The sequence below is a fragment of the Cynoglossus semilaevis genome, chromosome 4, assembly GCF_000523025.1.
Source record: "Cynoglossus semilaevis isolate Cse_v1.0 chromosome 4, Cse_v1.0, whole genome shotgun sequence".
Taxonomy (NCBI): Eukaryota; Metazoa; Chordata; class Actinopteri; order Pleuronectiformes; family Cynoglossidae; genus Cynoglossus; species Cynoglossus semilaevis.
This window is the reverse complement of record NC_024310.1, coordinates 13,225,938-13,253,818: the sequence shown is the minus strand read 5'-3', so window position 1 is coordinate 13,253,818 and position 27,881 is coordinate 13,225,938. Positions and strand designations below refer to the sequence as shown.

Sequence of the window (27,881 nt, the reverse complement as noted above, 5' to 3'; positions counted from 1 at the left end):
TTTAAATTCTGATTTTCTGAGTTTCTTGTCTCATTCTTCACTTCTGTTGCATTTTCCACAGGTATCATGGTCCTAACACGGGCAACATGAATACTGTAGCAGACCTCTATGCTGAAGTAATAGGAGTATTAGCACAGTCCAAGTAAGTCAATCTAAGCCACGCCACAACAGCCATGTTGGATTAATTATAAAAAAGAAAAAAAAACAAGTAATTAAATTGTGTTTTATGTCTAAAATATATATATATATTTGTATTGAACTGATGAAACATATACAGAACGTAACATGAGAGTGGAGAAGAATAGAACAACTGTAGAAGAATAACAAGCTTCTTAACTTCCATTACCTACAATTTTGAAAACAGAAAAAACAGAATACATTTATTACATGTCCCTTCATTTCCCTTCTTTCCCCTTAAGGTTTCCTGCTGTGAAGAAAAAGTTCATGTCTGAGCTTAAAGAACTGCGGCAGAAAGAGCAGAGTCCATTTGTAGTCCAGTCCACCATCAGCCTCATCATGGGAGTCAAGTTCTTCAGAGTTAAGATGTACCCGGTTGAGGACTTTGAAGCTTCCTTTCTGTTCATGCAGGTACAACAGACTTCAGTTACTTAATATTCCAATTATTTTGCTGTAGTAATGAGTAATAATGATTTATCATTTATGTTAATGTTAATTGTTTTTATTTCATGACCAGCCTCACAGATACCGCAAGCTTTTTGTTATTTGAAAGATTTCACAGATATAAATGAAAACAATCGTCCAACAGTTGTTTAAAAAGGAAGAACATGATATATGTCCAATACTGGTCCAAATTCCATACCTATCAGTATCGGCAGATACTCATAGTTGCAGTATTCGTACTGGAAATGAAAAAACTGTGTCGTAACATCCCTTTAATTGTATGCAATAGTCTGTTATCGAAATAATCTTAATTATGTGCTGAACAATTGTTCTCCCTATTTCTTCTAGGAATGTGCTCAGTATTTCCTGGAAGTCAAGGACAAGGACATTAAACACGCTTTGGCCGGTCTCTTTGTCGAAATTTTGGTTCCTGTCGCAGCAGTAAGTTTTTTATACGTACTTGTGTGCAGTACTGAGAGGACGTCACGTCATAAAAAAATGAGGCGTCACAATATTGTGTGTGTGGATCTTTTCCAGGCTGTAAAGAATGAGGTGAATGTGCCCTGCCTGAGGAACTTTGTGGACACCCTGTATGACACAAGCCTGGACTTGTCCTCAAGAAAAAAACACTCACTGGTTAGTTAGCAAGTTACTTACCCACATTCACGCTTTCACTCGCCTGAACACTCGTACAGCTTACATCATTTTGAATTCTCCGATATTTTATGGTCACTTTTGTCCTAAATGCCTTTTGTAATAAGTAAAAATTATTTATTTGTAAAAAAAAAACACTTTATGAGAAAGTCAGGTGCGGCAGAAAAGTATGTGAGGGTGTTGCTGACATGTTTAAGGACAACAAGACAGGAGGAAAGCATGGTTGACAGAGGTGTGGGTTTATCAGAGACCAGCTTTGAGCCCCTGTGGACAGATGAGGTCAGGCAGGAGGCTCCATGGACCATGATGTTTGCAGATGATATTGTTATCTGTCTCTCTGTATTTTACACCAGTATTTTCCTTGATTGTTTTGTTGAGTGATTTAAACCCTCTCTCCTTTATACAGGCTTTCTATCCACTGGTGACCTGTTTGCTGTGTGTTAGCCAGAAACAGTTCTTCCTCAACAGATGGCACATCTTCCTTAACAACTGCCTCTCAAATCTAAAGGTAAACACGATATGCAACTTCCTTCGGAGTTCTCTGCAACATACATCAATATTAAATGTATTTTTGTCCAATAATATCCACACTAGTGGAGCATGTCTGTAGCATTTTTGACTATTTAATCTGATGACATTGTTCTATGGGACACTAATATTAAATGCTCTGGCATTTGCTCTGCTGAAGTCAAAACTGTTTCCATAACTAGACATACAGTAGCTAACTTCATGACAGGCTACATTGCTTAGTGCTTAGTGTTGACAAACACAGAATATTAATTTGATATAATGGGACTGTTAGAGCTCCCTAACAAAGTATAGTCGCTAAGTCGCTAAGAGGAATAAGCAAACCCCACAATGAAGTGTCTTCCTGCCACATGTACCATCGTGTTTTTGCTGTTACGACAGAGTCGGGATCCTAAAATGGCTCGTGTTGCACTGGAGTCCCTGTATCGACTGCTGTGGGTCTACATGATCAGGATAAAGTGTGAGAGCAACACCGCAACACAAGGGTAAATATCCTGAGCCTGTACCTCGTCTAAATATAGACTTCCTCATGAGCTCTACCGATAATGAAGAAACATGTTTGTGCCTGAGGAAAAAAATTGGTTTCATGTGAACAAGAAGAACTCATTGCTTCATCAAAAGTTTGTCTTCAGTTTGTAGATGGTTTCTCATTCAAAACAATAGTTTTAACATTACATTTTCTTCGGTGTCTGAATGTATTGTTTTAAAACAGAGAAATATTTTGACATGTCCCATTTGTATCTTCTTATTTGTCCACAGTCGCCTCAACACCATTATAACAACGCTTTTCCCCAAAGGATCCCGTAGTGTCGTACCAAGAGACATGCCTCTCAATATCTTTGTCAAAATCATTCAGTTTATAGCACAGGTAAATATAAGTACAGTACATTCTTGGCAAAGATACATTATAATAATAATAGTTCTGTAATAATGTTAATGAAGAAATAACATTGGAAATATTTGTTTTTCTTTTCAAGGAAAGACTTGACTTCGCCATGAAAGAAATTATATTTGACCTTCTTTGTGTTGGAAAGTTATCCAAAGCATTTAGTCTTAATCCAGAGGTATGTACGTATGCTACAAAGTATAGTCGCTAAACTGGACTGAACTGAACTAAACTGGACTGGACTGGACAAACAAATTAATTTGGTTCTCCTCTGTCCAGAGAATGAATATTGGTTTAAGAGCATTCCTGGTCATTGCTGACAAGCTGCAGCAGAAAGACGGAGACCCGCCAATGCCAAACACTGGTTGCACTTTGCCCTCTGGAAACACACTTAGAGCCAAAAAGACGTATCTAAGTAAAACACTGACAGATGAGGAGGCCAAAGATATTGGTGAGTTTGATATTTAAAAAAAACATGTCAGCATACCTATCAGTAGCTACATCTTTAATATGTGTTGTTCTTTGTCCAGGGATGTCACAGTATTATAACAATGTCAGAAAGGCTGCTGACAACATCCTCAGACATCTGGACAAGGACGTGGGACGCTGCATGATGATGACAAACACTCAGATGCTAAACAAGGAGCCTGAGGACATGATCACGTAAGTATGCACCAAAACCAGGAAACGGCTGGATGTCAGAGTAAAAAGGCCTTTAAAATGAGAGAAAAGAACACAGTATTCTTGACTGATGATTGAATGAATTAAAGTGGTCATGTATTCAAGGGGTTTGAATGGTCACACAATATGTTTTTTGTGTAATTGTCTTCGTACATTAATAAAACTATAGTACAAATATGACAATTATTTATTATGTGGTCAGTGGTGACGTCTGTGCTTTAAACCTCTGTAGGGTGTGGTCACCTCAACGATGGCAGTCGTTAGTCTGGCTCAAACTGGTTCTCAGTTGTTGGACTATGTCTATGTAGGTTCTTAGTCTTCCAGGCCATTTTATTCCAAGCAGTTCCAGTAAGTAGAGGGCATTTGGGTTTTCTTTGTTCCTTGAAGATGTTCCACTGGTCATCCAGTAAGCTTTTTCAGTTCTGACTGCTGTAAAAATGCTGGTATTTAGGCTCAGAGTGGCTGAATTCCTGAAAATAGAGTTAAGCGTCATAGCAGTAAAAAGGAGGCGACCGCACCCTGACTTAATGGCAGGAATGTCGTGATCGTCAGGCAGAGGTGTGAATGGGAGCCTGTGTGAGTCACATGGGAGGTTGGTACCACCTGAGGGACCCGGTTGGCTGAACTCAGGACAACCCTGTAAGTGGCTGAAAGATGATGACTTAATCCACCTGCTCTGTTGAGTGATGGTTTCTCCAGGTTGACCTAGATGGCGCCCTTTACTCCCCTCTCTAATCCATCTAGCCACAAGGTTAGGGCATAATTTGCCCTTTGACCTGAAGGTGAACAGTTGAGTCCTGCATGACAGATCTCTGCCTGATTAGAACCATGATCAGGATGAACCAGAATCTACACATACATTAGACTTAGCCTAAAAAAGTTGTATATTATTAAACATAATTCAGCAGTGTACACTCTCTCTATCTAAAATAATTCAACAAAACTATTGTATATTTTTACCTTTTTAGGGGTGAAAGGAAGCCCAAGATTGACCTGTTCAGGACCTGTGTTGCAGCCATTCCTCGTGTCCTGCCTGATGGGATGTCGAAGCCAGACCTGATCGACCTGCTTTCTCGGTGGGTCATATTTCATAAAGACGACGGCTTGTTTGATTATATGATGATGCAATGTATGAGCCATCACGTGTTGTTAATCTTTTTTTTAAAAATAGTCCAGGAGTTCTAGTCAAGGATGTATCACATTCTATAAACCTGTTTTTATGTTTTGGTTTTCATAATTTTACATGAATGACTCCTGACTTGAACTGATAAAACTGAAGCGTTCTGTTACAACCTGTGTTACACTGGGTTATATTAATGAAATGCTTTGTCTTTTCATACAGATTAACAATTCACATGGATGATGAGCTGCGACTCATAGCCCAGAATTCTCTGCAAAGTCTGCTGGTGGATTTCGCCAATTGGCGTGACGACGTCCTGTTCGGATTCACTAATTTCCTTTTACACGAAGTGCATGACACTCACTGGGAATTGTTGGATACCTCGCTTAAATTACTGCTGCAACTGCTCACTCAGTGGAAACTTACCCAGACTGCCCGAGGGAAGAGCTATGACACCGCTAAGATACACAACGCCGAGGTACACTCCTTTGTGTCACTTATGTATTTCTGTTTAGTTTCAGCGCTTTAGTTTACTCAACGCTCTCGTCTGCTTTACCAAGGAGGCCGGGGCCACATTTACAGCTAAGGTTTGAAAAAGGTTTTAGACTAAGTAATTACTATAAAACACACAGGTGTAGTATACTACAATGGTGAAAAATGAACTATGTATGTGTTGGTAAAAAAAAAAAGGTGTACATAAAAAAGCTTATTAAAAAACTTGTCTGTTAAACAAAATGATTGCAATAATTATGAACAAAATTATTAAGACAAATAGAACAGCCCATAAGGACAATGTTGGAAAAATATTTATTAAATGTAGCTAAACATATCTAATCTAAAGTTGTAACTGGAAATAAAGCAATAATAATAATTATAATTATAATTATAATAGAGACTCAAGCCTAAAACCAAAAATTAAATAAAGAATAATCTCTGACAGAATAGTAAACAGTGTGTAGCGTGTCATAGTTTTGGACCTGTCTTAAATTAAATATGCCATATTATACGTATGCATGTGTAAAACTCTGTTTTCGTCATACTTGTTGCAGACCAGCTCACACCCCAAAGTACCTGCGGAGCGAGGTCCTCACTCCACTGTGCTCCACGCTGTAGAGGGACTGGCTCTGGTCCTGCTCTGCTCCTGTCAGCTCAGCACCCGCAAACTTGCCATTGCTCTGCTTAAAGAGATACGAAGCCTCTTTGTGACCGTTGGACAGACTGAGGTATGAGGAAGATGACTGCAGTGGAACGTTTCAGAGACTCACAGAGTGTCAACTTGTCTTTGTTAATTGCAGGATGATGAAAAACCAATGATAGACGTCATGGATCAGCTCAGTCCTGTAATCATGGACAGTTTTGTCAACATTGCAGTGTCTGATACAGTAAGTCGGAGGTTCTCTAAACTGAGTCAACAAACTTCACCAAAGATTAGGATGTACAAGATAATATTAAATGAAGTGGTACACAATAAATGTACAGGGGCTCAAATCCTGTGCTGTTTTCTTGCTTGTTTTCAGGCTGCACTGCCATCTGGCCTCCATGTTGACCTGCAGTGGCTCGTGGAATGGAACGCCATCCTGGTCAACAGCCATAATGACATCAGGAGCCCCTCACATGTGTGGATCTTTGCCCAGTCAGCGAAGGACCCGTGGGTGCTGTGTCTGTACAGCCTTCTTCGACAGGATCACCTGCCTAAACATTGTCCAACAGCCCTGAGCTTTGCTTGGCCTTACGCCTTCACACGGATGCAGGCGCTTATGCCTTTGATAGACCCGAAGTGAGTGTCACTGCTGATTTTTACATCTGTGTCTAGTGTATGTAATGTAATGTAATGTGTTGTTTTTCGTGGCCACAGTTTGTAGCGCAAAACATCACCCCCAAAAAGTGCCCTTATAAACTGAATAATATTTTCTTTTAAAACATTTCCCAAGTAACCCCGTGTATGCAAAGAAGACCAGCACCTCAGGCAGTGGAGACAGCTACGTCAACTTGTGGAGGAACTACTTGATCCTGTGCTTCGGTTTGGCTAAGCCCAGTATCATGAGCCCAGGCCACCTGAGAGCATCGACACCAGAGATCCCCGGGCCTGCTGTGTGTGACACTAGTGTCAGCTACGACAACAAGGTGCCTGCCTCCTTTTGACTTATTAATTCCTCCCTTGTCCCCAGGATCAGGTGTTCATACACAGCTTGTTGACATTTAAACTCACGGCATCAAATGACATAGAAGCTATTGTATCTTTGCATGAATGGAACGGGGGCGCTGAGCTATTGTATCTTTGCATGAATGGAACAGGGGGGGGTTAGATGTTCTTCTATGCACGGACAAATATCTCGGTGCAGCACCGTTTAATTATTTTATGTCGTATCCTCGGAGGGAAACATGTGTATGTGTGCCTAACCGAGTGTACTGCATGTGTGTGTTTTGTTTCAGGTTGTCGGGAGCCCATCTGTGTCCTGGCTTCTAAAGCAGTTGGTTCCACTGATGAGGGCAGAGAGCATGGAGTTGGGGGAATCATTAGTGCTGGGCTTTGGTCGAGCCAATGCCCTGGTGTTTAGGTACAACAAAGAACCACAGATCTCATATAAGAAAATGAACTGGGAAAAAGAATTTGTAGAGACGACATTGAACTAAACATTAAACGGATAAAATGCCTGATCTCTAAACCTTATGATAAGTTTGACTGTGCTGCATTTTTAGTTGTATTTATTGGAATGAATCGGAATTGAATTCTTTATATTTTTGGCCTTCTCTCTGAAAGGGAACTTGTGGAGGAGCTCCGTCCTCTGATGAAAGAGGCCCTTGACAGAAGGCCTGAGGTTGGTAAATGATACTTGTGTTCACCTCCAACGATGCAACATTGTTATTGTGCATCTGTAATGTCAGAGTCTTTGCCATAAATCTGGCCTGGGAGAGAAAAGGCAATAAAGGCACTCCTACTCCTCTGTTCCTTGCATTACTTTGGTGGCAAGGTGTAACATTAGCATCACTTGTATATTCAAACGTTAGAGTTGAAAATTTGATAGAAGCTTCTAGTACCAGTACAGTTGACTCACGCTGCCAGTAAGTTATTATTCCCATCTATGTTGGATTCATTATTCAAAAAAAGGATTATGTTTTACCCATAGGTTGTGAATTATGTTATCTAGCAACATATTATGTGACTGGTCGCTAAAAATGTCCTGAATTCAACAGAAAATATTTAAGGGATCGTGGGATAAAAGCAATCTTAGCCAGTAAAAGGATGCAAATGCAAAATGTATCCAAAATATTTTTGGGTAACAGTAAGCCAAATACTAAAAAGGTTGATTTGTCAAACTGTTGACTTCTACTGCTGCAATAACAGATCAAGATGATGAAGCCCCTGCCCCCCAAAAAATGATTAATAGATGACAAAACTGTAAACATTATTTTAAAATGCTCTTTCTAATTTAGAACAAAAAGCGCAGAGAGCGGCGGGATTTGCTCCGACTGCAGTTGCTGCGAATCTTTGAGCTGTTGGCTGATGCAGGTGTTGTCAGTGACAGGTAAGTTATCACAACACCCAAGATTTAACATGTTGGAAATGACCATGGTCTTAAATCATAATGATGATTTTTGTGATATGATTTTTCCTAACATTTCCCTCTCTGTATTCTCTCAGTACAAACGGAGCCCTTGAACGTGACACCCTTGCTCTGGGTGCATTGTTCCTGGAGTATGTGGATCAAACCCGGATGCTTTTGGAAGCAGAGAATGACAAAGATGCTGAGATCCTCAAGGACATCCGAGCTCACTTCAGCGCCACAGTGGCTAACCTCATTCAGTGTGTGCCAGGTATTAAAGATGAACCAGCTCAAAGGTTCTATTCTCATGTACAACAGCAGCCCATTGTATGGCCCAGGACTCTTAGCTTTAATCTTAAATCTGACAGGCCCACAGGGACCACAACCAAAATGTTGTGCCACCTGAGGACAGAGTATTTGATGACATATGAGTTGCAAACATAAACAAGTCTCCGTTAACTGGGGAATAATCTGTCACTGCTGCTGCTTTGGAAAATACGTTGTCTGATTAAGCCTAGTTAGGAGTTAATGGGATCACAAAACGCTGACTCGTTTCTCTCTAAGGGAAATCAATTATCTCCCTTTCCAGTGCACCACAGGCGCTTCCTGTTTCCACAACAGAGCCTGCGACATCATCTCTTTATCCTCTTCAGTCAATGGGCCGGTCCATTCAGCATCATGTTCACCCCTTTAGACCGGTACACTGCCAAAAATCAGCAGATCACCAGATACCAGTACTGTGCCCTGAAGGTAAATTTCTTTACAATGTCTTGTAAAAGTTTTTTTGAACAGTGTTTTGCTATTTGTCTACATTTTATCCTGTTTAATGGTGGTTCCACAGTGTAGTGGTTAACAAGCCTGCTTACTCATCTGCCTTACATGCAGTAGGTCCTGGGTTCGAGCCCCAAAGGAACCACATAGAGTACTTGGCACCTCCTGTTGGGCATCCTGATTCAACAGATCTGCTGTTAACACAACAATTTCTTCATTTTGCAATCAATACACTTCCCAATATTATATTATTAATAAATCATCCTGAACCAATCAGAAGCTTTGATTTAGTAACATGTTCCCACACAATGATTAGATTAGAAAAATTTAATCACATACCGTAATTATTGAAATGTTGTATTTTGCTGGATTCATTGTTACTGTTCAGTAAAGACATTACATTACAGGCTAACACATATTGGTCTGTTGCAATGATCATGTGCAGGTGAAAAAACTCAGACATCATTTTATGTGTTTTATGGTTGACCTTCCAGGCCATGTCTGCTGTACTGTGCTGCGGACCTGTGTTTGATAACACCGGCCTCTCTCCAGACGGATACCTCTACAAATGGCTTGATAATATACTGGCCTGCCAGGATCAGCGGGTATGTACTGTAGCCAAAGCATTAGCTCTCGGTTGCTTTTAAGCTTAGACACAACCTATGAAGCCCAACACGTGGCTCATCAAAGCTTGTTTCACAGAGTAACATTTGATGTTGGCATTCACCGTCGAGCAGAAGTTGAATTGTCTGCCTGAAATTAATCATTGTAATTAATTAGAAGCCTGTCTTTTCAACCACTAATTGTCTAGTAATTAAAAAAATACTCCTAAGTAATAAGACAATTAACGATCACCTGTGTTGGCATGTGTTTCTGGCTCAGGTCCACCTGCTTGGCTGTGAAGTCGTGATTTTGCTCTTGGAACTCAATCCTGACCAGAACAACCTGTTGAAGTGGGCTGTGGATCGCTGCTACACAGGATCTTACCAGCTCGCCTCAGGATGCTTCAAAGCCATTGCTACAGTCTGTAGCGGCAGGTTAGGAGTTAAACTGTCTTTATAAAATTTTTAAAAATTATTATTATTATTATTATTATCAGGGTTCACAGTGTCTGGTAAGATTACTGGTTTCATTTTAGAATTTTTATTTTAATTATTTTTTTCTCGAGCAGAAACTCACAGAGTGACATTGTGACTCTGCTCAGTCTGGTGCTCTTCAAAGCCTCAGACAGCAACAGAGACATTTACGAGATTTCCATGCAGCTAATGCAGGTAAGACCCACCACTGCTGCCGTTCTGCTGTTTAGCTCGGCTGGTTCTGTTCTTGCTGAAGGTGACAGAATCCTCTTTTTTGTGCAGATCCTTGAAGCTAGATTGCTGCTGTACTGTAAGGAGATCACTGAGCAAAAGCCAAACAGTATCTTACACGGCACCCATGGTCCTCTGCCCCCCCTCTACACTGTCTCTCTGCCTCAGTTGTCGAGCCAGCTGGCTCGGATGTACCCTGAACTCACACTTCCTCTCTTTTCAGGTCAATACTTCTTTTATGTACATTTGTATACATGTGTTTATGTGTGTGCGTGTGTTTGGTTGTGTGTGTTTGGCTGCAGTTGGGTTAGCCACAGCATTTAGGTCTCCTTTAATACCCTCACGGGCTTGTCATCTTCTTGTGGTTTTCTGCTAAATACAACCTCTTTCTCTCCCGTTGGACTATTTTCCTACACACTTACAGCAATAGATAGCACAGACACTCCCACTATCCACATACACACTTAAGTTTGAGTGGAATTTATATATGGATCAGATTAAACTGATGGTTATGGTGAAAGTCAGGATGGAGTATGTGTTTGATTTTGCTTACAGTATGTAAACCACAACACCCTCTGATGTTAATACTGCCTTCCCCTATACTTTTTTTTTCCAGAGGTTAGCCAAAGGTTTCCCACAACTCACCCCAATGGGAGGCAAATAATGCTAACCTTTCTGCTTCCGTGGCTCAGTAACATTGAGCTTGTGGATGCTGGCCTGCTGCTTCCAGTTTTTACACCATACGTTCTATCAGATCAGGAGGCGTCCAGTCAAATGTCAAGCCTCGAGGCAACTCACCAGCTAAAAGGCAATGGTTGGGGCTCCCTTCAGGCCACAACCTTGGTCCTCAATAACCTGATGTTCATGACTGCCAAGGTAAATCCATGTTAGATACGTAATGAATCAAAGCATGAGTTTTTGTTTAATGTGATTTTTGATTTTCAGTATGGAGATGAACTGCCTGGATCTGAAATGGAAAACGTCTGGAATGCATTAGTGAGCAACGAAAAGTGGAGCAACAATCTGAGAACAACTCTACAATTTCTCATCAGCTTATGTGGTGTCAGTAGTGACACCACTCTGCTGCCATATGTAAGCTATAGTCTATCATTAGCAGCCTGTATAGAACTAGTTAACATGTATCATGAGTTAACCGGGCCATTGAGGTCAACATTAAGTACAGGTCTAAACCAGTGCATCATCAGATACAATTTTTAAAAACTACATTTTGAGAAGGAACATCTCACATAATTACTAAGCATGAAAGAATCCTGGTCATCCAAATTAAAGACCATCTCTGCATACAACTTCCTCCAAGTCTGTGCAGTATTTTTGCCTCAAATGTACTGTAAGAAAAACTTCCTATGGGGAGTCTTGAAGTTCACTCAATTTGTGTGCACTACCACTATTGGCCAGTAGAGGCTTAAACTGAAGAACTCCCAGAACCCAAAACAAGTCGGAAATAGTTTAAATGACATTATAGTCCTCTCTGTTGTGCAGACAGGTACAATTATATGTATAATAAATACAAACTCAATTAAAAATATAAATGAATTGTAGAAAAGGGGAATTTTGACCACTATTGCTACTACATCTGCCACTCCTTCCAGTTCTTTGCTCTAATATAGTGATGGTTTTCCTTTTTTCAGATCAAGAAAGTGGTAATCTATCTGTGTCGGAATAACGCAACACAAACCATGGAGGAGTTGATTTTTGAGCTGCAGCAGACTGATCCGGTCAACCCTGTGGTGCAGCACTGTGATAGCACTCCTTTCTACAAGTTTACAGCCACAAGCAAAGCTGGAGCAACAATAGGTACAACCCAGCAGAATATATTCAGATATAGTTCTGAATGTAAAAGAGTGCTGCTGTTAAAAATCATGCTCAAAGGACTTTTCCTTTAAATATACTTTTAATGATGAGCTCCTCCGTGGCTCACTTCCAGGCACCTCAACAAGCAGCAGTACAGTGGTTGTGGGTCAGGAGAGCTTTCCAGACACCGATGACACCAAAACGGTTAAGGATAATGAGGAGAGGTAAAGTAAATGCTGATTAATTACACTATGTTATGATCTGTGCCAAACATAACACTTCATCTGATCTCAGGCTTAGCCACAAAATGCTAGCACACCACTCCCTGGAGTCACGCTTCAGCACCAGCTCGACAGGCTCCTACGACGGCGAAAAGAGTGAGTATTATTATCCAAATACTTTTACTAAAGTGAAACATGTTTAACTAGAACAATGTTTTTCTAAAACATTCAGGCGAACCCTTACCTCCATATGTTGACTGGCTAACGGTTGTTGCTGAGACCAACCAACCTCATCCACTACCAATGCCTGTGAATGGAGGATACTGGGCTCCTCTGGTGGACTTCCTGCCAGAGACCATCACTCCTAGAGGACCACTACACAGGTTTGACTTCTGCCGAGTCACTCAGCTGACTATAGGGTTTATTTTTACATATATTTACATATATTTACTTTTTGGATCAATTGTTCCAGGTGTAATGTGGCAGTGATCTTCATGACAGAGATGGTAGTGGACCACAGTGTTAGAGAAGACTGGGCAGTCCACCTGCCTTTGCTGCTACATGCCTTATTTTTGGGTAAGAATACTCTGATAAATTAGCTTATTTATTTATGTTTTAGAGTATAATATGAAACAAAACATTTTTTGACATGTCCTCACAATTCAACATTCATTTTTATACAACTTTCATAGCTTTTATTTGACTCACTTCTTTTCCTCAGGAATGGATCACTACCGGCCAGAGGTTTATGAACACGGCAAACGTCTCCTTCTCCACCTGCTCATCACACTGTCCTGCAATAACAACCTGAAGGCCATCGCCTCCGTCCTACTGCAGACTCATAATATCAACGACATCAAGACCCTTACCTGCAAACAGAGCATTCAGCTGGACTTTTTACCCAACGGTAAAACAATGTCTTGATGTCACATACATAAACACGATGCTCTTTCTTCTATCAGCCCCACCTGTCAGAGCTGGCTGGGATTTGACTTCAGATCCTTTGTTTTCATATTAAAACATCCAGGGAGAGGCAAACATTGTTTTACACAATGGAAATCCAAGTTTCTTATCAGGGTGGGGGTGTGGGAGATGTGGTGCATTAAAGAAACCCAAACCAGAGAAGTCATCAAAGGTCTTGATGAAAGCATTCTATTCTGCTGTCTTCATCCCTTTGCCCAATATGGGATCTTCTGTACACGCCCAGATAGTAGTGAGTAGTGCACAAAAAATAGTGTGCATCAAATCTAGTTGGTTAGGACAGAATTCTTACCATAAATAATGCGTTTTCATATCAAACTCTATGCAAACCTGCACAGTTTATGCTTCTTTTCCATCACTGGTTTTAACAAATTAAAACATGATCATTTCTTTTTTTTCTTTTCCACAGGAGGTTTTGATTTCCTGCCCGAGTGTCATTCATCTAATTTCCCAGACTCAGGTCTGAGCTCTTCTCTGACATTGTCCAGTCTGAGCCTCATTGGCAGCAGCAGCAGCAGCAACCTGTCTGAGATCTCACAGGAGGTGGAGATGCTTGTTGCCTCGAGTAAAATGGATGAAAAGACATACAAACTCATTGAGTTTTTATCAACAAGGTACTGCCGTTGTGATTTCCTAAAAACTTTATGAAGTGCAAGTCTGAAAAGCAGACAACGTTCAATAATAAATAAACTAAATTTAGTTTAGTAAATCTATTCTGACTCTTTACTTTGTTTGCGTGTACCTTATGGTAAACCGGTGCTGTCGTTTTCTAGAGCAAATGGGCCACTGTGGTGCCATGAAGACATTTCACCAAAGAACCACATTCCAAAGAGCACTGTCCAGCTGACAAACTTTCTCCAGTATGTGGTATCAGTGTTCAAAGACACTAAGTCAGGTAGTTATGTTTATTATTATCATCATTACTATCCCCAGATATAGAGAAACTGTGCCGACCTTTGACATGTAACTTTCTCTCACTGTCAACCCTTTGCCTCCGCTCCGTCAGGTTTCTACCTGGAGCAGCAGCTCAGCGGCGTGGCTCTGCAGACAGCTCTGTGCAGCTCATCACGTCACTACGCTGGCCGTTCTTTCCAGATATTCAGAGCCCTGCAGCAGCCGATCTCTGCCCGAGCTGTGTCTGACCTGCTGTCCAGGCTGGTGGAGGTAGTTGGTGAAAATGGAGAAGAAGTACAGGTTGGTGGAGTGTTGTTCAAAACAAATTCTGACACTAATACAAGTCTGTATGACTGTAGCTGTTTTCCTCCTCTCACACAGGGCTACGTGATGGAAGTATTACACACACTGGAATCCGTGGTGGACAATCTGGCTGAATGTTTAAAAAACAGCGACCTCATGGCTACCTTGTCAAGGTCTGTGACCTTTCTTTACTCAACAACATTTCTAGGTTCAGTTAAGGCTGAGACTTTCAATTTAGAACGTCCTCGAAATCTATTAACTTTGGTCTTATAGTTTGGAATGTTTTTTTTTTATTATAAAAAAACTATATATATTATTAATTTAGTTCTTTTTTTATTCCAGGGCATCATCTCCAGATTTCCTGACTAGCTTTAACCTGCTGTCCAACAGAAAAAGTGCAGGGCAGATTTGTCTTAGAAGGAATGACAAAAACAGACATCAGAGGAGCTCTTCTGTGCCCAAGAAGTTTGGAGGTGCCTCACGGTGGTCCGATCCCCCTCGCAGTGCTACACTGGAGTGCATTCAGGCCTGTGAGCAGCAGATTTCATCGGCCAAGACCTGCAGCTTGTCCTCATCCAAAGAAGGTGTCACAGACCCTAACAACATCAACCACCCGAGCAATCTGCTCGCCACCATCTTCTGGGTGGCGGTGTCGCTGATGGAGTCGGACTTTGAGTTTGAGTATCAGATGTCTCTGAGGCTCTTGAACAAACTGCTGAGCAACATGTCACTGGACAAAGAGGAGAACAGGGAGAAGCTTGAGAAGGTGCAGAGTCACCTGAAATGGAGCAGCTTCAGTGGACTCCAGCAGCTGCTCCTCAAAGGCTTCACTTCCATGTCCACCACTGACATCACACTGCAGCTCTTTAGCCAACTGACGCCTGTGTCACAAGAACTTGTAGTGGACACATCACAGGCCATAGGTACGTTTATGAATGTATGAGTATGAATGTCTGCCTGTAAATAGTTGTACTGGAAAAATAACGGGGAGATGAGATGAGATGAGATGTTTAAAAAATGTCTGCTTGTTCCTTAAGGGTTTCCTTTGAATGTCCTTTGCCTTCTACCTCATCTGGTACAAAACTTTGACAACCCCACACAGTTCTGCCAAGATGTTGCTGAGAGGATTGCTCAGGTTTTACTCCATTCTCTTTTTAACTTCATATTTTATCTGTTGCCAAGATGATTATCAGGAGTTTTTAAGCCAACGTGACTCTGTGTAGGTTTGCCTGGAAGAGAAGAACACCAAGCTCTCCAACCTCGCCCACGTCATGACTCTGTATAAAACCCACTCGTACACACGGGACTGCTTCTCCTGGGTCAACGTCGTGTGCCGATATCTGCACGAGGCCTTCTCAGAGATCACCCTCAGCCTGGTCACCTACATGGCAGAGGTTCGTGCGGCTGCCAAAGGTCGATCCTGTATTTTCTGAGCAATAATGTAAAGGTGGAAAAGATAAAAGACTGTGTTGTGTCTGTGTCTCAACAGCTGTTGGAGAAAGGTCTGCCCAATATGCAGCCAACCCTTCTACAAATCATCTACAGCCTTCTGAGTCACATGGACCTGTGCGGAGTTCAGGCCAAACCCTTCAACATTGAGGTTGTCAAGACGATTGAGAAGTTTGTCCAGGTGAGGATGGACTGAACATGGATTTTACTGCAGTCTGTAAAACAGTTCCACACTTTTGAATTGATAGAGAAAGATCACCATCTAAACCTAGCTATTACTATAACTCAGACCATACTGGCCATTAAAGTAAAATTTACGTTGGACTACAGTAAATTATAATCTTATACTGAATCGTAGAATTAGTCAAACTAATTATAGTGAACCGTATCCACAAAAAGTAACTTGAATCCTACTTGACCTACTGCAAAAACTAGTAAATCCCCCTGTTACTGCAGTGATAAATCTTTACAAATTAAATATTAACATATGTATTATTATTGTATTGTTGTTATTATCAACACATCGTCATGATAACTGTTTCCTAGCTTGAGAACAACCACATATTTTGCTACATTAAAAAGGTAGCTCTGAGCAGCCTTTCACACAGCCTAATGGCACCTCCAGACAAGCTCTGAAGTTTATCTGTAGCAGGTTATGTCACAGAAATAATTTGGATTTTGAAAAAGGAAGCTGAATATAATGTAATGGTTGGAAACCTTTAGCCAGCGTGCTCTGAGTAAGTCCTGTGTTCTCTGCTCTTTTCTCAAGTTTTCACAGAGAGGGAAAAAACGCTGTCATGTATCAGAGCAGTAAAGTTGTAGACACACCCAATCTATAAACAGTCTGCCTGGCTGCCTCAGGCCAAGTCTCTGCTTAGTCTCACACTGAATCTATTTTCCTTTAACGTGCTACTGTAAGGGATCTGTTAGAACACCTCTGTCCCTGTGAATGGATTGACATTCAAAGAAACACGTTCCTGTTTATCTCTTAGCACATGGTTTTCTGCTTCTTCTTTTTTTCTCCTTTCCATACTTTGCGTGTTTTGGTGCTTGAGGAAAGACGGTACATTGGAGGAAAGCACTTAATATCCTGAGGTTGGTGGTTTCTCGATCGGCCAGTTTGGTTCAACCTTCATCGCCGCATAGTGACCTCTGCTACGAGGACATCAGCCGAGCCTGGGACCGCTCCTCTAAGGCCTTGCCTGGGAAAACTCTGGATTTCCACTTTGACATATCAGAGGTAAGAGGCTTTTTTGTCTGATATGTTTTCAGTGGGTGAGAAAGTGACTTTTTCAGAGGTTCCAGCAGCATTAAGAGAGTGCTTCATGCTCTTTTGTGTTGGGCTGTTGTGTTTCTCTCTGCGTTTTCCAGGGTGTATTTCTGGAAAGCTTTAGGATGAAAATATTTCATTCCCCCTACTCAATGCTGATAGTTCTTTTCAGGTCTCTTGGGAGACTGATAGTTCAAAAGGCAAACACAATTAGACAAAGATGGTGAAACCTGAAAATGATGCCAAGCACACCATTCCACAGACAGAGTGTGTGGGAACTGAACACTGAGCTGTTTGTATGTCATGAATGGCAGGAAATGATGTCATCCTTTGCTGCCGTCTTTTGTATATGCGGCTCATTTGGTCGCATTGGCCAGCCAATAGGATGTGTATATAAACTGGAGACACACTGAACAAACCACAACAACATGTGTCCTCAAGTAGCACGGTGTATTTTTAGACAAGAAGACATGAAGGATTTTACTCGCATGCATTTATTATGTCAATAAAATACTGTAGCTGCTGTGGCAGCTGATACCAACACAGAAGTTCGTTCAGATACATTTCCTGAGTCTACACCAATTTTTTTTTAATTCATCAGACACCTGTGATCGGCCGCCGTTACAATGTTCTCCAGCACTCCACAAGTCCAGATGTGAAGAGCAGGAGCAGCACCGTGTCACGCAGCACCTCCTCCACCTCCTCTGGATCTTCAATCAGCAACGTCCTGGTGCCAGTCAGTTGGAAGAGGCCTCAGTCCTCGCAGGTGAGGGAGAAATCAATGCTATACACCTACAGACAAACCTACCCTCGTATATCCTACATCAACATTTTATACCACCACCGTCTGTAATCTTAACTGTGTTTCCTCTTTCCTTCTACAGAAAAGAACACGAGAGAAGTTGGTAAATGTCTTGTCTTTGTGTGGACAGGAAGTGGGGCTCAAGAAAAATCCTTCAGTAAGATAATATACACTCTACTCTGGACTTTCTCTCTAGACTTTTCACTTCATTTATTTCCTTTTATTATCATTCCTATTTTCCATATATCCAGTATTGCTTTATCTGTCTGACTGTGCCACCATGCTCCCCCTGCAGGTGATATTCTCCAGTTGTGGTGAGCTGGACCTAATGGAGCACCAGCCCAGTTTGGTGTCTTCTGATGATAGGATACAGGGGCCAGACAGCACTGACGACACAACCTCAGAGCAGCAGTTCAGAGTCTTTAGAGATTTTGACTTCTTGGATGTGGAGCTGGAAGATGGAGAGGTGAGGATTAAGACGCTTCAAACTGTACCTAAATTATTCACCCTTTGGCTGTACTCAACAGAAGTCAAAATCAGAAAAAAAAATCATTAGAACTAACAAGAAAAACCTGACTGCTTTGTGTAACAAAGTTTTTCTTTACTCTCTAAATTCTCCTTGCGATCTAGGAGCTACAGGTAAGAAAAGCTTCACACCTTCATTTGTTGTTGGTTTGAATGGAAAGTGAAATACAGCAGGTCAATAAAGGTGTCAGTAGGCTTCAGTAACAAATGAAAGCCCCAGAAGAATACAAAATAAAAGCAGCTCTGCTATCACAGAAATATACAGAAAGATGAGAAAGTCACAAGTTGACATCATAAGATCATAAGTTTTAAGTCATGTTTATTAATCATTTATATTTACTTAATTTGCAAAAGATTTTAAAATTTGGGCTGGTGATATTTTTATAGGAAATTTTCTCCACCTTAGTGCTGTTTAACTGTTTAAAAAAATATTATTATTTTAGTTTTTACACTGCATGTTTTTGCAAATGTGTGTTTGTGTTTACATTACAGAAGATTGTGTTTTGCTTTTTTTTTTTTTTTTTAAATCCATGGACATCTCTCTCTCTGCAGGGAGAGACAATGGACAACTTCAACTGGGGTGTGCGAAGACGCTCCATGGACAGTCTGGACCGAAGTGACCAGCTGCCTCTAGGGGAGAGTAAGCTGTCGAGCAGCATGCCCAGCCTCATCAGGATCGCCCACGAAGAGTCAGATGATTCATCAGAGGACGATCCCCTCACTGTCAGCCAGATACTGTCCCAATCACAGCTTGTAAGTTTGTCAGCTTTGCTTTAGGTAGAGGTGAGAGAAGGTAGCTGAAATTCATGCTCAGCCTAAGAACAGATACGTGAGCTAAAGCATTAGGGACAATTAGACCAAAAAAACTGCATGTGATGTCAATTCTTGAGAAGTCTGCACCATATTTTAACCTCCTAGGAAACATTTTTCACAAGGGAAAAATTCATTTACATTAACTTTTCCTCCTAGGAAACATTTTTCACAAGGGAAACTAAATTAGACCAAAAAAACTGCATGTGATGTTTTAATTTTCAAATTCAAAACAAATCCAAGCAGGGCCTGAAAGTTAGATGAACAGGCTGGAGTCATATCATGTCATAAAGCCAAAAATGTCAATTCTTGAGAAGTCTGCACCATATTTTAACCTCCTAGGAAACATTTTTCACAAGGGAAACTAAAAAACTATTTTCCTACTAGTCCGTGTTAGCTGTTACAATTCTGTTCTGTTCACGTTCATTCCTTTCTTTTCCTAGATTGTGAGCCTCTCTCCAACTGCAGAAAGCAGTAGCCTGGACTCTCCCTCTGCCATTTTTGACTCAAGTCCAGCTGACCCCATCCCTTTGAACTCCAAAAAACCTAGTTTCGAGGTCCAACTGCCAGAGGACTCGAAGCCGCGGGTGAATAAGGGCTTTAGGGTGTCTGAGATTCTGGGAGCTTCTAACTCCTATCGTAGTTCTTTACTAGATTTCTTCACTAATTTTGCCAAGTAGGAGCTGTTTGTTTGCGTATTTCTATGTGAGTTGTCTTGAATGTTTTACTACTACTTGTACGTGCTTTGGGTTCAGTCATACGGTGGCATTTTCTGTGTTTAGAGTAGAGCATGAGCCAATATTTCTTGATTTTTTTTTTTATTTTGTTTTTGCTGCATGCGAAAGGTGAATGGACTAAAACTGTTAAGCGGGAAATCCATAACACTTTGGGCCATGTGCTAGTTTGTGCCTGACAGTTAATGTCTATAGGGAAGTTAGGGTTGTTAGTCCTTCTTCTTCTTTGTCTGTCTATTGAAGGCAATGTGTATACCTAATGCTTCTGTGTGGGTGGCTCTAAGCAAACTACTAAAACTCTGGGCATGCCAAAGGTTAAGAAAGGTTTACACATTGCCTGTCCCAAAAAGTGTGCAAAACAGAAATGTCGGCTGGAGGACTTTAGTCTAATTTGAATTGTTTGGCACAGTTTTTGCACACTCAAAATTGCTAAATAAAAGAAAACACAACCGGGTTCTGTGGCAAGGTTAGTGATTTCACATTATCTCCCATATTATTATTTACACCTAAGTATAACACAGGGAACACATAACCTTTTGTAATTGCATGAATCAATATTAAATATATATTTTTGTACTCACCAAATGTTTTAAAAGAATAATGGACCTGTTTATTTTTTATTAGCCTGAGGTCTCACGTGAAGAAGAAAGTTCCAACGAAGATGAACTCTTTGGTGCCATTACTGAGCCTCCCCCTGAATTTCTCTGTGTTGACCATTCGACCACTGCAGTGGTTGACAACGATTTCAGGGCAGAACAGGATTTGGACAGCTGTCTACCAAGGTACCATGGAATCTGACTTTTCCACAGTCTGTGCAAATAACAACATGCATATCTACTGTGTGTTAGGGCAACGATATGTGGAAATACTGGATGTACAGGCTGCATCATTCAGGCTATGCTATAAGAATCATAATCTGATTATTGTTTACAAATGATTTCACACGAATCATAATCTGATTATTGTTTACAAATGATTTCACATGAACATGTTGAGTTTGTTTCTGTGAGGGTTGTTGCTTTTTCTATCACAAACGACACAAACTACACTGCAGAAGGAACACAAAGGTCACTAAGACACAGGATTTCACTGTATGTCTGATCAGGTTTGGAGAGGAGGAGAACAACGAGCTGCAGGAGTGTCGCTCTTCTCCCCCTCCGTTGCCCTTCTTCTCTGCCATCCTCGCTGCCTTCCAACCTGCAGTGTGCGATGATGCTGAGGAGGCCTGGAGAAGTCACGTCAGCCAGCTGGTGGCAGACTCCGATGGATCGTGTGCAGTCTACACCTTTCATGTCTTCTCTTCACTTTTTCAGGTATTGTGTGTTTCTGTTTGTGCCGCCCAGCCCAGGAGGGCTCCATGTTTGTCTGGATGACATGTTATACTGTTATGATACAGGATTCACTTACATTCATTGTTGTTGTTGTTCTGCTTCCCAGAGTATCCAGACCAAGTTCTGTTCTTTGACGTGCGATGCTGTTAGTTACCTTGATGATGGACTGAGAGGATTAGGAACCAAGTTCTTAAAGTCCTCTCAGATGCTGACTTCCTGTTCTGAGTGTCCAACCCTATTTATTGATGGCAATACAGTAAGTGACATTAGTATATCCTTCATAAAGTGCTAATATATTTTAATATCTCATTGTTTGATAAACACATTTTATTCTTTACAGATAATGTCTTATGGGCTCTTGGAAAAAATGAAATTCAGCGTATTAGAACTTCAAGAGTATCTTGACACATACAACCAAAAAAAGGAGGCTGCAGTCACCGTAAGTTGATAACAGGGAAGTGTGTGATATTTAGGGAGCAGAATTAAATCAGGGCTTCAGTATTTCAGTAAATCAGAATTTGTCAATGATTGTATTAAACAGCTACTTTAATAACAAAGATGTCTGTTGTCTTAATGGTGTCTTTGCTTTTCACAGTGGCTGAACAACTGTAAAGCCACCTTTCCCAGGACCACAGCCGGCCCAGTTATCACGTTGCCAGTGGAACATGAGGAAAAGGTAAAGAACCGGAACACAAACCTGTACAGACGTTCCAATTTCTTTGAAAAATTGCAACTCACAAAAAGTCAAACTACATGACCTAACATAAGGATTTCACAATAACCTTTCATACTGTACTTTCTGCGTTACATTTACTGCGTGATACTGTAGCTTTGTAAGTGTTGTCTCAAATTTCCTATATAAATGTCATGTTTCTCCAACATACAGCATGTGAGTTGCGGCACATTCTGTCACGTTCAGTGTTGTTTATGTTCACTGTTCATTCTGCAAGGCATGGGTGCAACTGCAACAATCCACTCACTCCTGAATTTCTTCAAGCATTGTGCTAATTATGTGAAAAGTGTTCGGTTTGGCTTGTTATGTTTTGGTTTTGTTATAGTTTGTGATCATAGGGGCGATGTTCAGATGACCAGATTAAAGTGACTCATAACCATGTTGTAAAATTACTTATATATATATATATATATGAAGATTTATTTGGTTAAAACCTATAATGTTAGCATATCACATAAATTACAGCGGCCATTTCAGTATTTAGCTGCACAACGGAGTCACATGCCTGGTTGTCTGAATATAGCTTCAAAGCACGACTTTTAATACTACTTTGTATGTTTAATACCACTACTCTCATAACCTTTCCAACATTGTCCTGCTCAAGTCTCACCTTTTATTGTTTTGGGACCAGCTCACCCCACTTATGATGTAATTTGAATGACATCAGACTACTGTAGTAAATCCGTAGTACATTTTACACCTGCATCATAAATATTCTTTCTCCCATTTCTTTCAGCAACTGGAGCTCTGTCAAAGACTGTACAAACTCCACTTCCAGCTTCTGCTGCTTTTTCAGTCCTACTGTAAGCTGATAGAACAGGTCCATGCAATAAGTTCTATTCCCGAGGTAAGAGATCATCCAATGTTCGCTTCTCCTATTTTTGGGAACAGAATCTCCACAATCCAGACAAATTAATGATGATCTTAATCCCTTTGAACCTTCAGCTGACAAATATGTCCAGTGAGCTGAATGTCATGAGGAGCCACTTGAGGGTAGCAGCATCCTCAGTTACAAATACCCCAGAGTGTTCCTGCTCTGAGCCCACGTTTAGCTCCTCTGAGGCGGCCGTGCAAGCCATTCTGGAGAGTCTGAAAAACAATGAGTTTCAGACGACTGTGCGCTACATTCGTGAGTGCAGGTGAGAAAATCAAGAGGTTTAAGGCAGATTGTTGTGCACAAGGGATTGCTCTGTACAACTATTTTCACGTCCCATGGTGATAATGCAACTTGGAGTATCGCCCAATACTGATGTCAATGATATACCTACTTTTCTCCTCCAGCCTGCCGCAGGCTGCCGTTCCTAAGGCAGTAGTGTCACAGTTTACAACCGACATTATTGCGCAAAATTAAATTAACTTTTTGGCTTAGGTATCTGATTGGACAGACTATAGTTTTTTCGATGTTTGAACCTGAAATTTTGACCAATATCAGACCGACACAATCCTGAGTATCGGATTGAGCCAACATTAGTTCCTACCATTGAGGCCATGTCTATAAATGTAGGCTACATGATTTCAAATCAATTTCAAATTAAACATGTGGTCAATTTTGTTATTAGCCATTCCTTTATCTCATATATGAGTGGTGACTACTTTAAAACTTTAAAACACTCTGGGTTTCACCCTACTTTCTACTCACATGAGCCACATATTCAAATGTCTCTGAGGTTATTTTTCTTCTTTGCAGAACAATGTGGCCTAAAGACATCTTTGGCAGTCAGTCAGAGGATGAGATCCAGACCTTACTGAATATCTACTTCAGACACCAAACACTGGGTCAAACAGGAACATTTGCTCTGGTGGGCTCACAGCAAGACCTAACTGAAATCTCTGTCAAGCTGATGGAACTAAACGGAGAAATGCGTGACATGATAAGAAAAGCCCAGGGCTATCGAGCCATCACCGCTTTCCTGCCAGACTCCAGAGTGTCCGGATCAACTTTATAATTTGGCAGTGTGTCCACCAATGTCCTGCACAGCTGCCACTCCAGAGTCCTGTCTGATGCTTTTGAAAAACCAGCACTCTTCCTCAGTTGCAGAAGTGACTTTGCTGTTGTTGATCTTTTTTGCACTAAAAGCCATTTTCAGACCAATCTGTGAGAGTTAAAAAAGACCAATGTGCTTACACTGATCAGGTTTTCAGGCTTCTAATAATAATACGTATTTTCAAAAGGCTGTTACTGAGTACTGAGGTCTATGACTTTCACTTTTTAGACAGAGCAAAGCTAAGTCTTTGTCAGTCAGCTATTTTGTTTTACTTGTTTTGGGAAAATGTGCAATGCAATTCATTATAATCCTTACTGTGTCCTGAATGTAGTGTTGTTTTTCATGTAGTTTTAAATCAAAGCACAAAGAAATGATATCATTAGTGAAGCGAGGCTGGTATACCGTATACTTGGTTTAAGTAGTGAGAGTTTGCGTGTGAGCGTGATGATGATGTTGTGTGTTTTTGTGTGGGTGTCTGAGTGTGTGGGTTTAAGCGTGATAAACATCTCCTACCATAACACACAAACTGATTTTTATTTTTTTGGTAAAACCTACATGCTGCATATCTACTGTAATGTTAATCAAGCCTACATTCTTCTGTGTAGGTCACATATCTTAACAATATCTTACTGTACCTTCAAACTGTGCAGCTTTTTTGGTAATAAGGTCACTTATTTATATGATTTGCAGGTAAAAATGTGCTTTTTATCAGATAAAGAAAATATTTTTGTTGGATGTTTGCCAATCATGGAAATTCTTAATGTACTATGTATAAGGTAATACATATGTTCACCAACATAAATACAAAAACTATTTTAAATTAATAACTGTATATAGTGCAACCGGGGCTTTGCTTTGACATATAAGATTGTTTTTTTTTTTTTTTTTTGGAATTTTTTTTTTTTTTTTTTTGGTTTTGGTGTTGTTTGTAGATAAAAAAAAAAGATTCCAAAAAAAAAAAAAAAACGATATGGCATCTCACTTTGTAAATACTACTGCCTTTACAACATACTGTACCATGGTGTTCTGTAAACTTCTGTAACAATTAAGTAAAAGTTACATTTATAATCTGATTTAATGGTGTTAGTTGTACATTCTTGATGTTTCACATTTTAATCAAAAATAATCTTTGTGTCGCTGTGGATTAACCACTATTAATTAGTAATCATGCCTTATTAGTGCATACAGTATAAATCAACATTCCTACATATGACTGACGATTTCAGTATATTGCTAGAATACAAGCTTTTATTTTTTTATGTAGCAGGTCGGCAACATCCTCGTCGTCTTATTTTGAAGGCATCGATATTTCCGGTTACTGGAGCGTCGCGCGAGATTTGTTTTGATGGTAGGGAAACTAGCTAGCAGCACAAAAAGTTGGTGGCTCACCATTATATCTTTTATTTTTGGTGAGAATTCAGAATGTTTTTTCTTCGACACTATTAATACAGCGCGTAGATGAATTCCCTCATCCTCCGTCATGGTGAGTGTTCTTCTTTAAAGCCAAAATGCCGCTCCTACTCGCGTCTCGTGTAGAACTTGATTGATTTCTAATCAATGTCGACCACAGTGTCGTTTTATGCAACGGTTCATGATTTTTTAGATCCCCAATTTTTTATTCTTATTAGTCAACAATTAAGTGAAGAAACTGTGCCGGTATGTTAACATTATTAGGTCCGGAAAAGTTGAAAAGTACTACGCGATACGCGTAGGTGCTATGTGTTTTTATACATTGCAATGTATGAACAAAGTATTCCCCAAGGCAATAGCGTATAACATCTTGAGTCAAAAATACTGTAAATACTTACGATATGAAAATGCAATAATAACAAGATGATGGCAAGATAAATGGTAGAAATGGTGTCGATGTAAATAAATATTACAGTATTACTGTTATGCTTGGGGTGAAAATATGCAGTTGTTTAGAAGACGGAGATTACGTAGATTTCTGGCAGATAAACTGCAACCAGGAAAAAATATGTCCTTCTCAGGTGTGCAGGGTAACGGCACGTAACGAGTTTAAAATGGATTCACTCTCCAAAAACATGTATGACGAGTTCAAGGATGACATCTGGAAAGGTAAAGACTTATGAATCTCCACAAAATAAAATTAACTTTAAATTAAGCCTTTCTTAGTGTAATGTGATGATGTTGTTATACCTGATGCAGTCTACTTTTTATTTATCGATTCAGAACTGGGTCCACTGGACCCTGAGTGGTTTCAAGTTGTTATGACTGAAACATCCACTGTGGAAGAGAATATCTCCAGTGTCTCCCACAACACATCTGCTAAACAAGAAGGATGTTTCAAAACACCGTATCACAGAGCTGCAGCAGAGAGTCAGCAGTTTTCAACCCCCAAGGTTTTCAGACGCAGTGTGATAATGTCACCTGAAATGGAGGATGAGCAGACTGTTACTGCAGAAGGTACGATTTCATCATTTTACAATCTAACTGCTAAACTTTAAAGTTAACTTTGCTCTCTGGTTCTCTTTACTATAATAAGAAGCACCGCCATGGAAGGAAACCCAAAGTCCACATTTAGAAAGGTAAATCCTTCTTCTCAATTGGTGGATTTGTTTTTCCTTATGTTTAGAAATCATAAACCTGTCAAAGGCCAATATTACAACAGAAAGGTCTTCTCACTATTGATGTCTGACTTTAAATTATGTTTTATGAACTCTTCTACTTCTTTGGTTTCCTGGGGTCAGACATGAAGAAATACTTGGTGAGCAACAAATTATTATTTTTTTCTATCTTCTTCTATGTGGTGTTATTAATTAAGACCAGATGGTTATTGTTCGGTTTCTCTTTTGTTTTTAAAGATTTGCTTCACACCACACCAAATGCTGAAGTAGGTGTTTTAAATCAAACCACGAGCTGGTCTAGTTTTGCTATGAAAGATGATTATGGTTGTTCTTCTTTGGTTTTAATTTTTATACATCACAGGTCAGCGATGCTGAGAGGATATCTGAGAGTCTTGGTGCACATGTTGACCCGGATGTATCCTGGACCAGTTCTCTAAACACCCCACCTGCCGTGTCAAGCACTCTCATTTTAAGTAAATAAATGTCTCAGTAATGGGGTTTTTTTGTTATGTAGTTCTAAGTTATGTGGTAATAAGTGTTTCAACTTCATCTTGTAGCAAAAAATGAAGAGCGCCCCTGTCCAGAGAGTGTCTGTGCTGGCAAAGATGTTGTTGTAAGTTCTATCATTTTAGCCATGTTTGGATCACAGCTGTTGCTGCAACGTAGCTCTTTATAAAATGGCTAAAGCATAAAATATTAATATATTTTTGACGTGCATTATCTCTGGTTGTAAATAGGGGAAAATTATATGATTTTGTAAATGTCACTCACACAGATGTAATATTTTAGATTCTAAAATTTGTTGTTTGTTTGTTTTTCCCTCAGTTCGTGCGGAGGCTTTTTCCTTCTCTGTCAGTTGAAACAGAATCCCAGAAAAAAACTGACAAACCTCTTCATCAAGGTACATGTTAATTTTAATTTTGTGAATAGGGCATTATGTATATGCATTACATTATATACATTATGAATCACAATAATGGATTTCCTGGTATTTGGGAACTTGATTGTGTTGTATTGTTAATTCTTTTCAATATCTCTGTCTTTTTTGTCTATTTTTTTCACACCATGACATGTTGACATTTCCTGTCTGTCAGCAGGTGCTGTTTTCCCTGAAACTGATCAGACTCAGTCCAATGACTCTCATCATCTTCAGAGTCCAAGTGGGCCTAGTTGGATACAGAATCTTCCAGATGTTATTGAGGATGAAGTTGTCCGCAGCACTGTAGCAAATGTCCTTGATGGCACTGAAAATATCCTTTCAATATTTTTCCCCAATACGTCTTCATCACTGAGAAAAGTGAAAACTGACAGAGTCAAGAGAAGACAAATC

General features: G+C 40.2%; 2 protein-coding genes across 3 annotated transcripts in view; both read left to right on the top strand.

The window, feature by feature from the left end:
* frya (furry homolog a (Drosophila)) overlaps window positions 1-24,856 on the top strand; it is a 37,541-nt gene extending 12,685 nt beyond the window's left edge. For both annotated transcript variants that reach the window (XM_017032190.2, XM_008309297.3), the window contains exons 7-61: window positions 62-142; window positions 420-588; window positions 970-1,062; window positions 1,159-1,257; window positions 1,682-1,783; window positions 2,185-2,288; window positions 2,563-2,671; window positions 2,781-2,867; window positions 2,969-3,140; window positions 3,220-3,352; window positions 4,339-4,446; window positions 4,713-4,968; window positions 5,540-5,713; window positions 5,786-5,872; window positions 6,008-6,267; window positions 6,422-6,614; window positions 6,924-7,048; window positions 7,252-7,309; window positions 7,926-8,017; window positions 8,134-8,306; window positions 8,625-8,785; window positions 9,301-9,411; window positions 9,689-9,843; window positions 9,978-10,077; window positions 10,165-10,336; window positions 10,730-10,989; window positions 11,059-11,205; window positions 11,763-11,928; window positions 12,059-12,149; window positions 12,220-12,302; window positions 12,379-12,529; window positions 12,619-12,722; window positions 12,868-13,053; window positions 13,537-13,741; window positions 13,901-14,022; window positions 14,134-14,321; window positions 14,403-14,497; window positions 14,667-15,247; window positions 15,362-15,459; window positions 15,548-15,718; window positions 15,814-15,954; window positions 16,834-17,013; window positions 17,645-17,809; window positions 17,928-18,002; window positions 18,141-18,311; window positions 18,923-19,123; window positions 19,624-19,767; window positions 20,539-20,696; window positions 21,020-21,227; window positions 21,352-21,501; window positions 21,586-21,684; window positions 21,841-21,921; window positions 22,715-22,825; window positions 22,924-23,117; window positions 23,666-24,856. In XM_017032190.2, coding sequence (XP_016887679.1) covers window positions 62-142; window positions 420-588; window positions 970-1,062; window positions 1,159-1,257; window positions 1,682-1,783; window positions 2,185-2,288; window positions 2,563-2,671; window positions 2,781-2,867; window positions 2,969-3,140; window positions 3,220-3,352; window positions 4,339-4,446; window positions 4,713-4,968; window positions 5,540-5,713; window positions 5,786-5,872; window positions 6,008-6,267; window positions 6,422-6,614; window positions 6,924-7,048; window positions 7,252-7,309; window positions 7,926-8,017; window positions 8,134-8,306; window positions 8,625-8,785; window positions 9,301-9,411; window positions 9,689-9,843; window positions 9,978-10,077; window positions 10,165-10,336; window positions 10,730-10,989; window positions 11,059-11,205; window positions 11,763-11,928; window positions 12,059-12,149; window positions 12,220-12,302; window positions 12,379-12,529; window positions 12,619-12,722; window positions 12,868-13,053; window positions 13,537-13,741; window positions 13,901-14,022; window positions 14,134-14,321; window positions 14,403-14,497; window positions 14,667-15,247; window positions 15,362-15,459; window positions 15,548-15,718; window positions 15,814-15,954; window positions 16,834-17,013; window positions 17,645-17,809; window positions 17,928-18,002; window positions 18,141-18,311; window positions 18,923-19,123; window positions 19,624-19,767; window positions 20,539-20,696; window positions 21,020-21,227; window positions 21,352-21,501; window positions 21,586-21,684; window positions 21,841-21,921; window positions 22,715-22,825; window positions 22,924-23,117; window positions 23,666-23,924 — 8,359 coding nt within the window. In that variant the 3' untranslated portion in view covers window positions 23,925-24,856. The remainder of the gene's footprint in view (window positions 1-61; window positions 143-419; window positions 589-969; window positions 1,063-1,158; window positions 1,258-1,681; window positions 1,784-2,184; window positions 2,289-2,562; window positions 2,672-2,780; window positions 2,868-2,968; window positions 3,141-3,219; window positions 3,353-4,338; window positions 4,447-4,712; window positions 4,969-5,539; window positions 5,714-5,785; window positions 5,873-6,007; window positions 6,268-6,421; window positions 6,615-6,923; window positions 7,049-7,251; window positions 7,310-7,925; window positions 8,018-8,133; window positions 8,307-8,624; window positions 8,786-9,300; window positions 9,412-9,688; window positions 9,844-9,977; window positions 10,078-10,164; window positions 10,337-10,729; window positions 10,990-11,058; window positions 11,206-11,762; window positions 11,929-12,058; window positions 12,150-12,219; window positions 12,303-12,378; window positions 12,530-12,618; window positions 12,723-12,867; window positions 13,054-13,536; window positions 13,742-13,900; window positions 14,023-14,133; window positions 14,322-14,402; window positions 14,498-14,666; window positions 15,248-15,361; window positions 15,460-15,547; window positions 15,719-15,813; window positions 15,955-16,833; window positions 17,014-17,644; window positions 17,810-17,927; window positions 18,003-18,140; window positions 18,312-18,922; window positions 19,124-19,623; window positions 19,768-20,538; window positions 20,697-21,019; window positions 21,228-21,351; window positions 21,502-21,585; window positions 21,685-21,840; window positions 21,922-22,714; window positions 22,826-22,923; window positions 23,118-23,665) is intronic.
* A 6-nt stretch (window positions 24,857-24,862) lies between these two features.
* brca2 (BRCA2 DNA repair associated) overlaps window positions 24,863-27,881 on the top strand; it is a 12,670-nt gene continuing 9,651 nt past the window's right edge. The window contains exons 1-10 of the mRNA XM_025055232.1: window positions 24,863-25,446; window positions 25,955-26,042; window positions 26,157-26,390; window positions 26,470-26,512; window positions 26,675-26,691; window positions 26,789-26,817; window positions 26,913-27,024; window positions 27,109-27,164; window positions 27,377-27,452; window positions 27,646-27,876. Of these exons, the coding sequence (XP_024911000.1) occupies window positions 25,444-25,446; window positions 25,955-26,042; window positions 26,157-26,390; window positions 26,470-26,512; window positions 26,675-26,691; window positions 26,789-26,817; window positions 26,913-27,024; window positions 27,109-27,164; window positions 27,377-27,452; window positions 27,646-27,876 (889 nt within the window). The 5' untranslated portion in view covers window positions 24,863-25,443. The remainder of the gene's footprint in view (window positions 25,447-25,954; window positions 26,043-26,156; window positions 26,391-26,469; window positions 26,513-26,674; window positions 26,692-26,788; window positions 26,818-26,912; window positions 27,025-27,108; window positions 27,165-27,376; window positions 27,453-27,645; window positions 27,877-27,881) is intronic.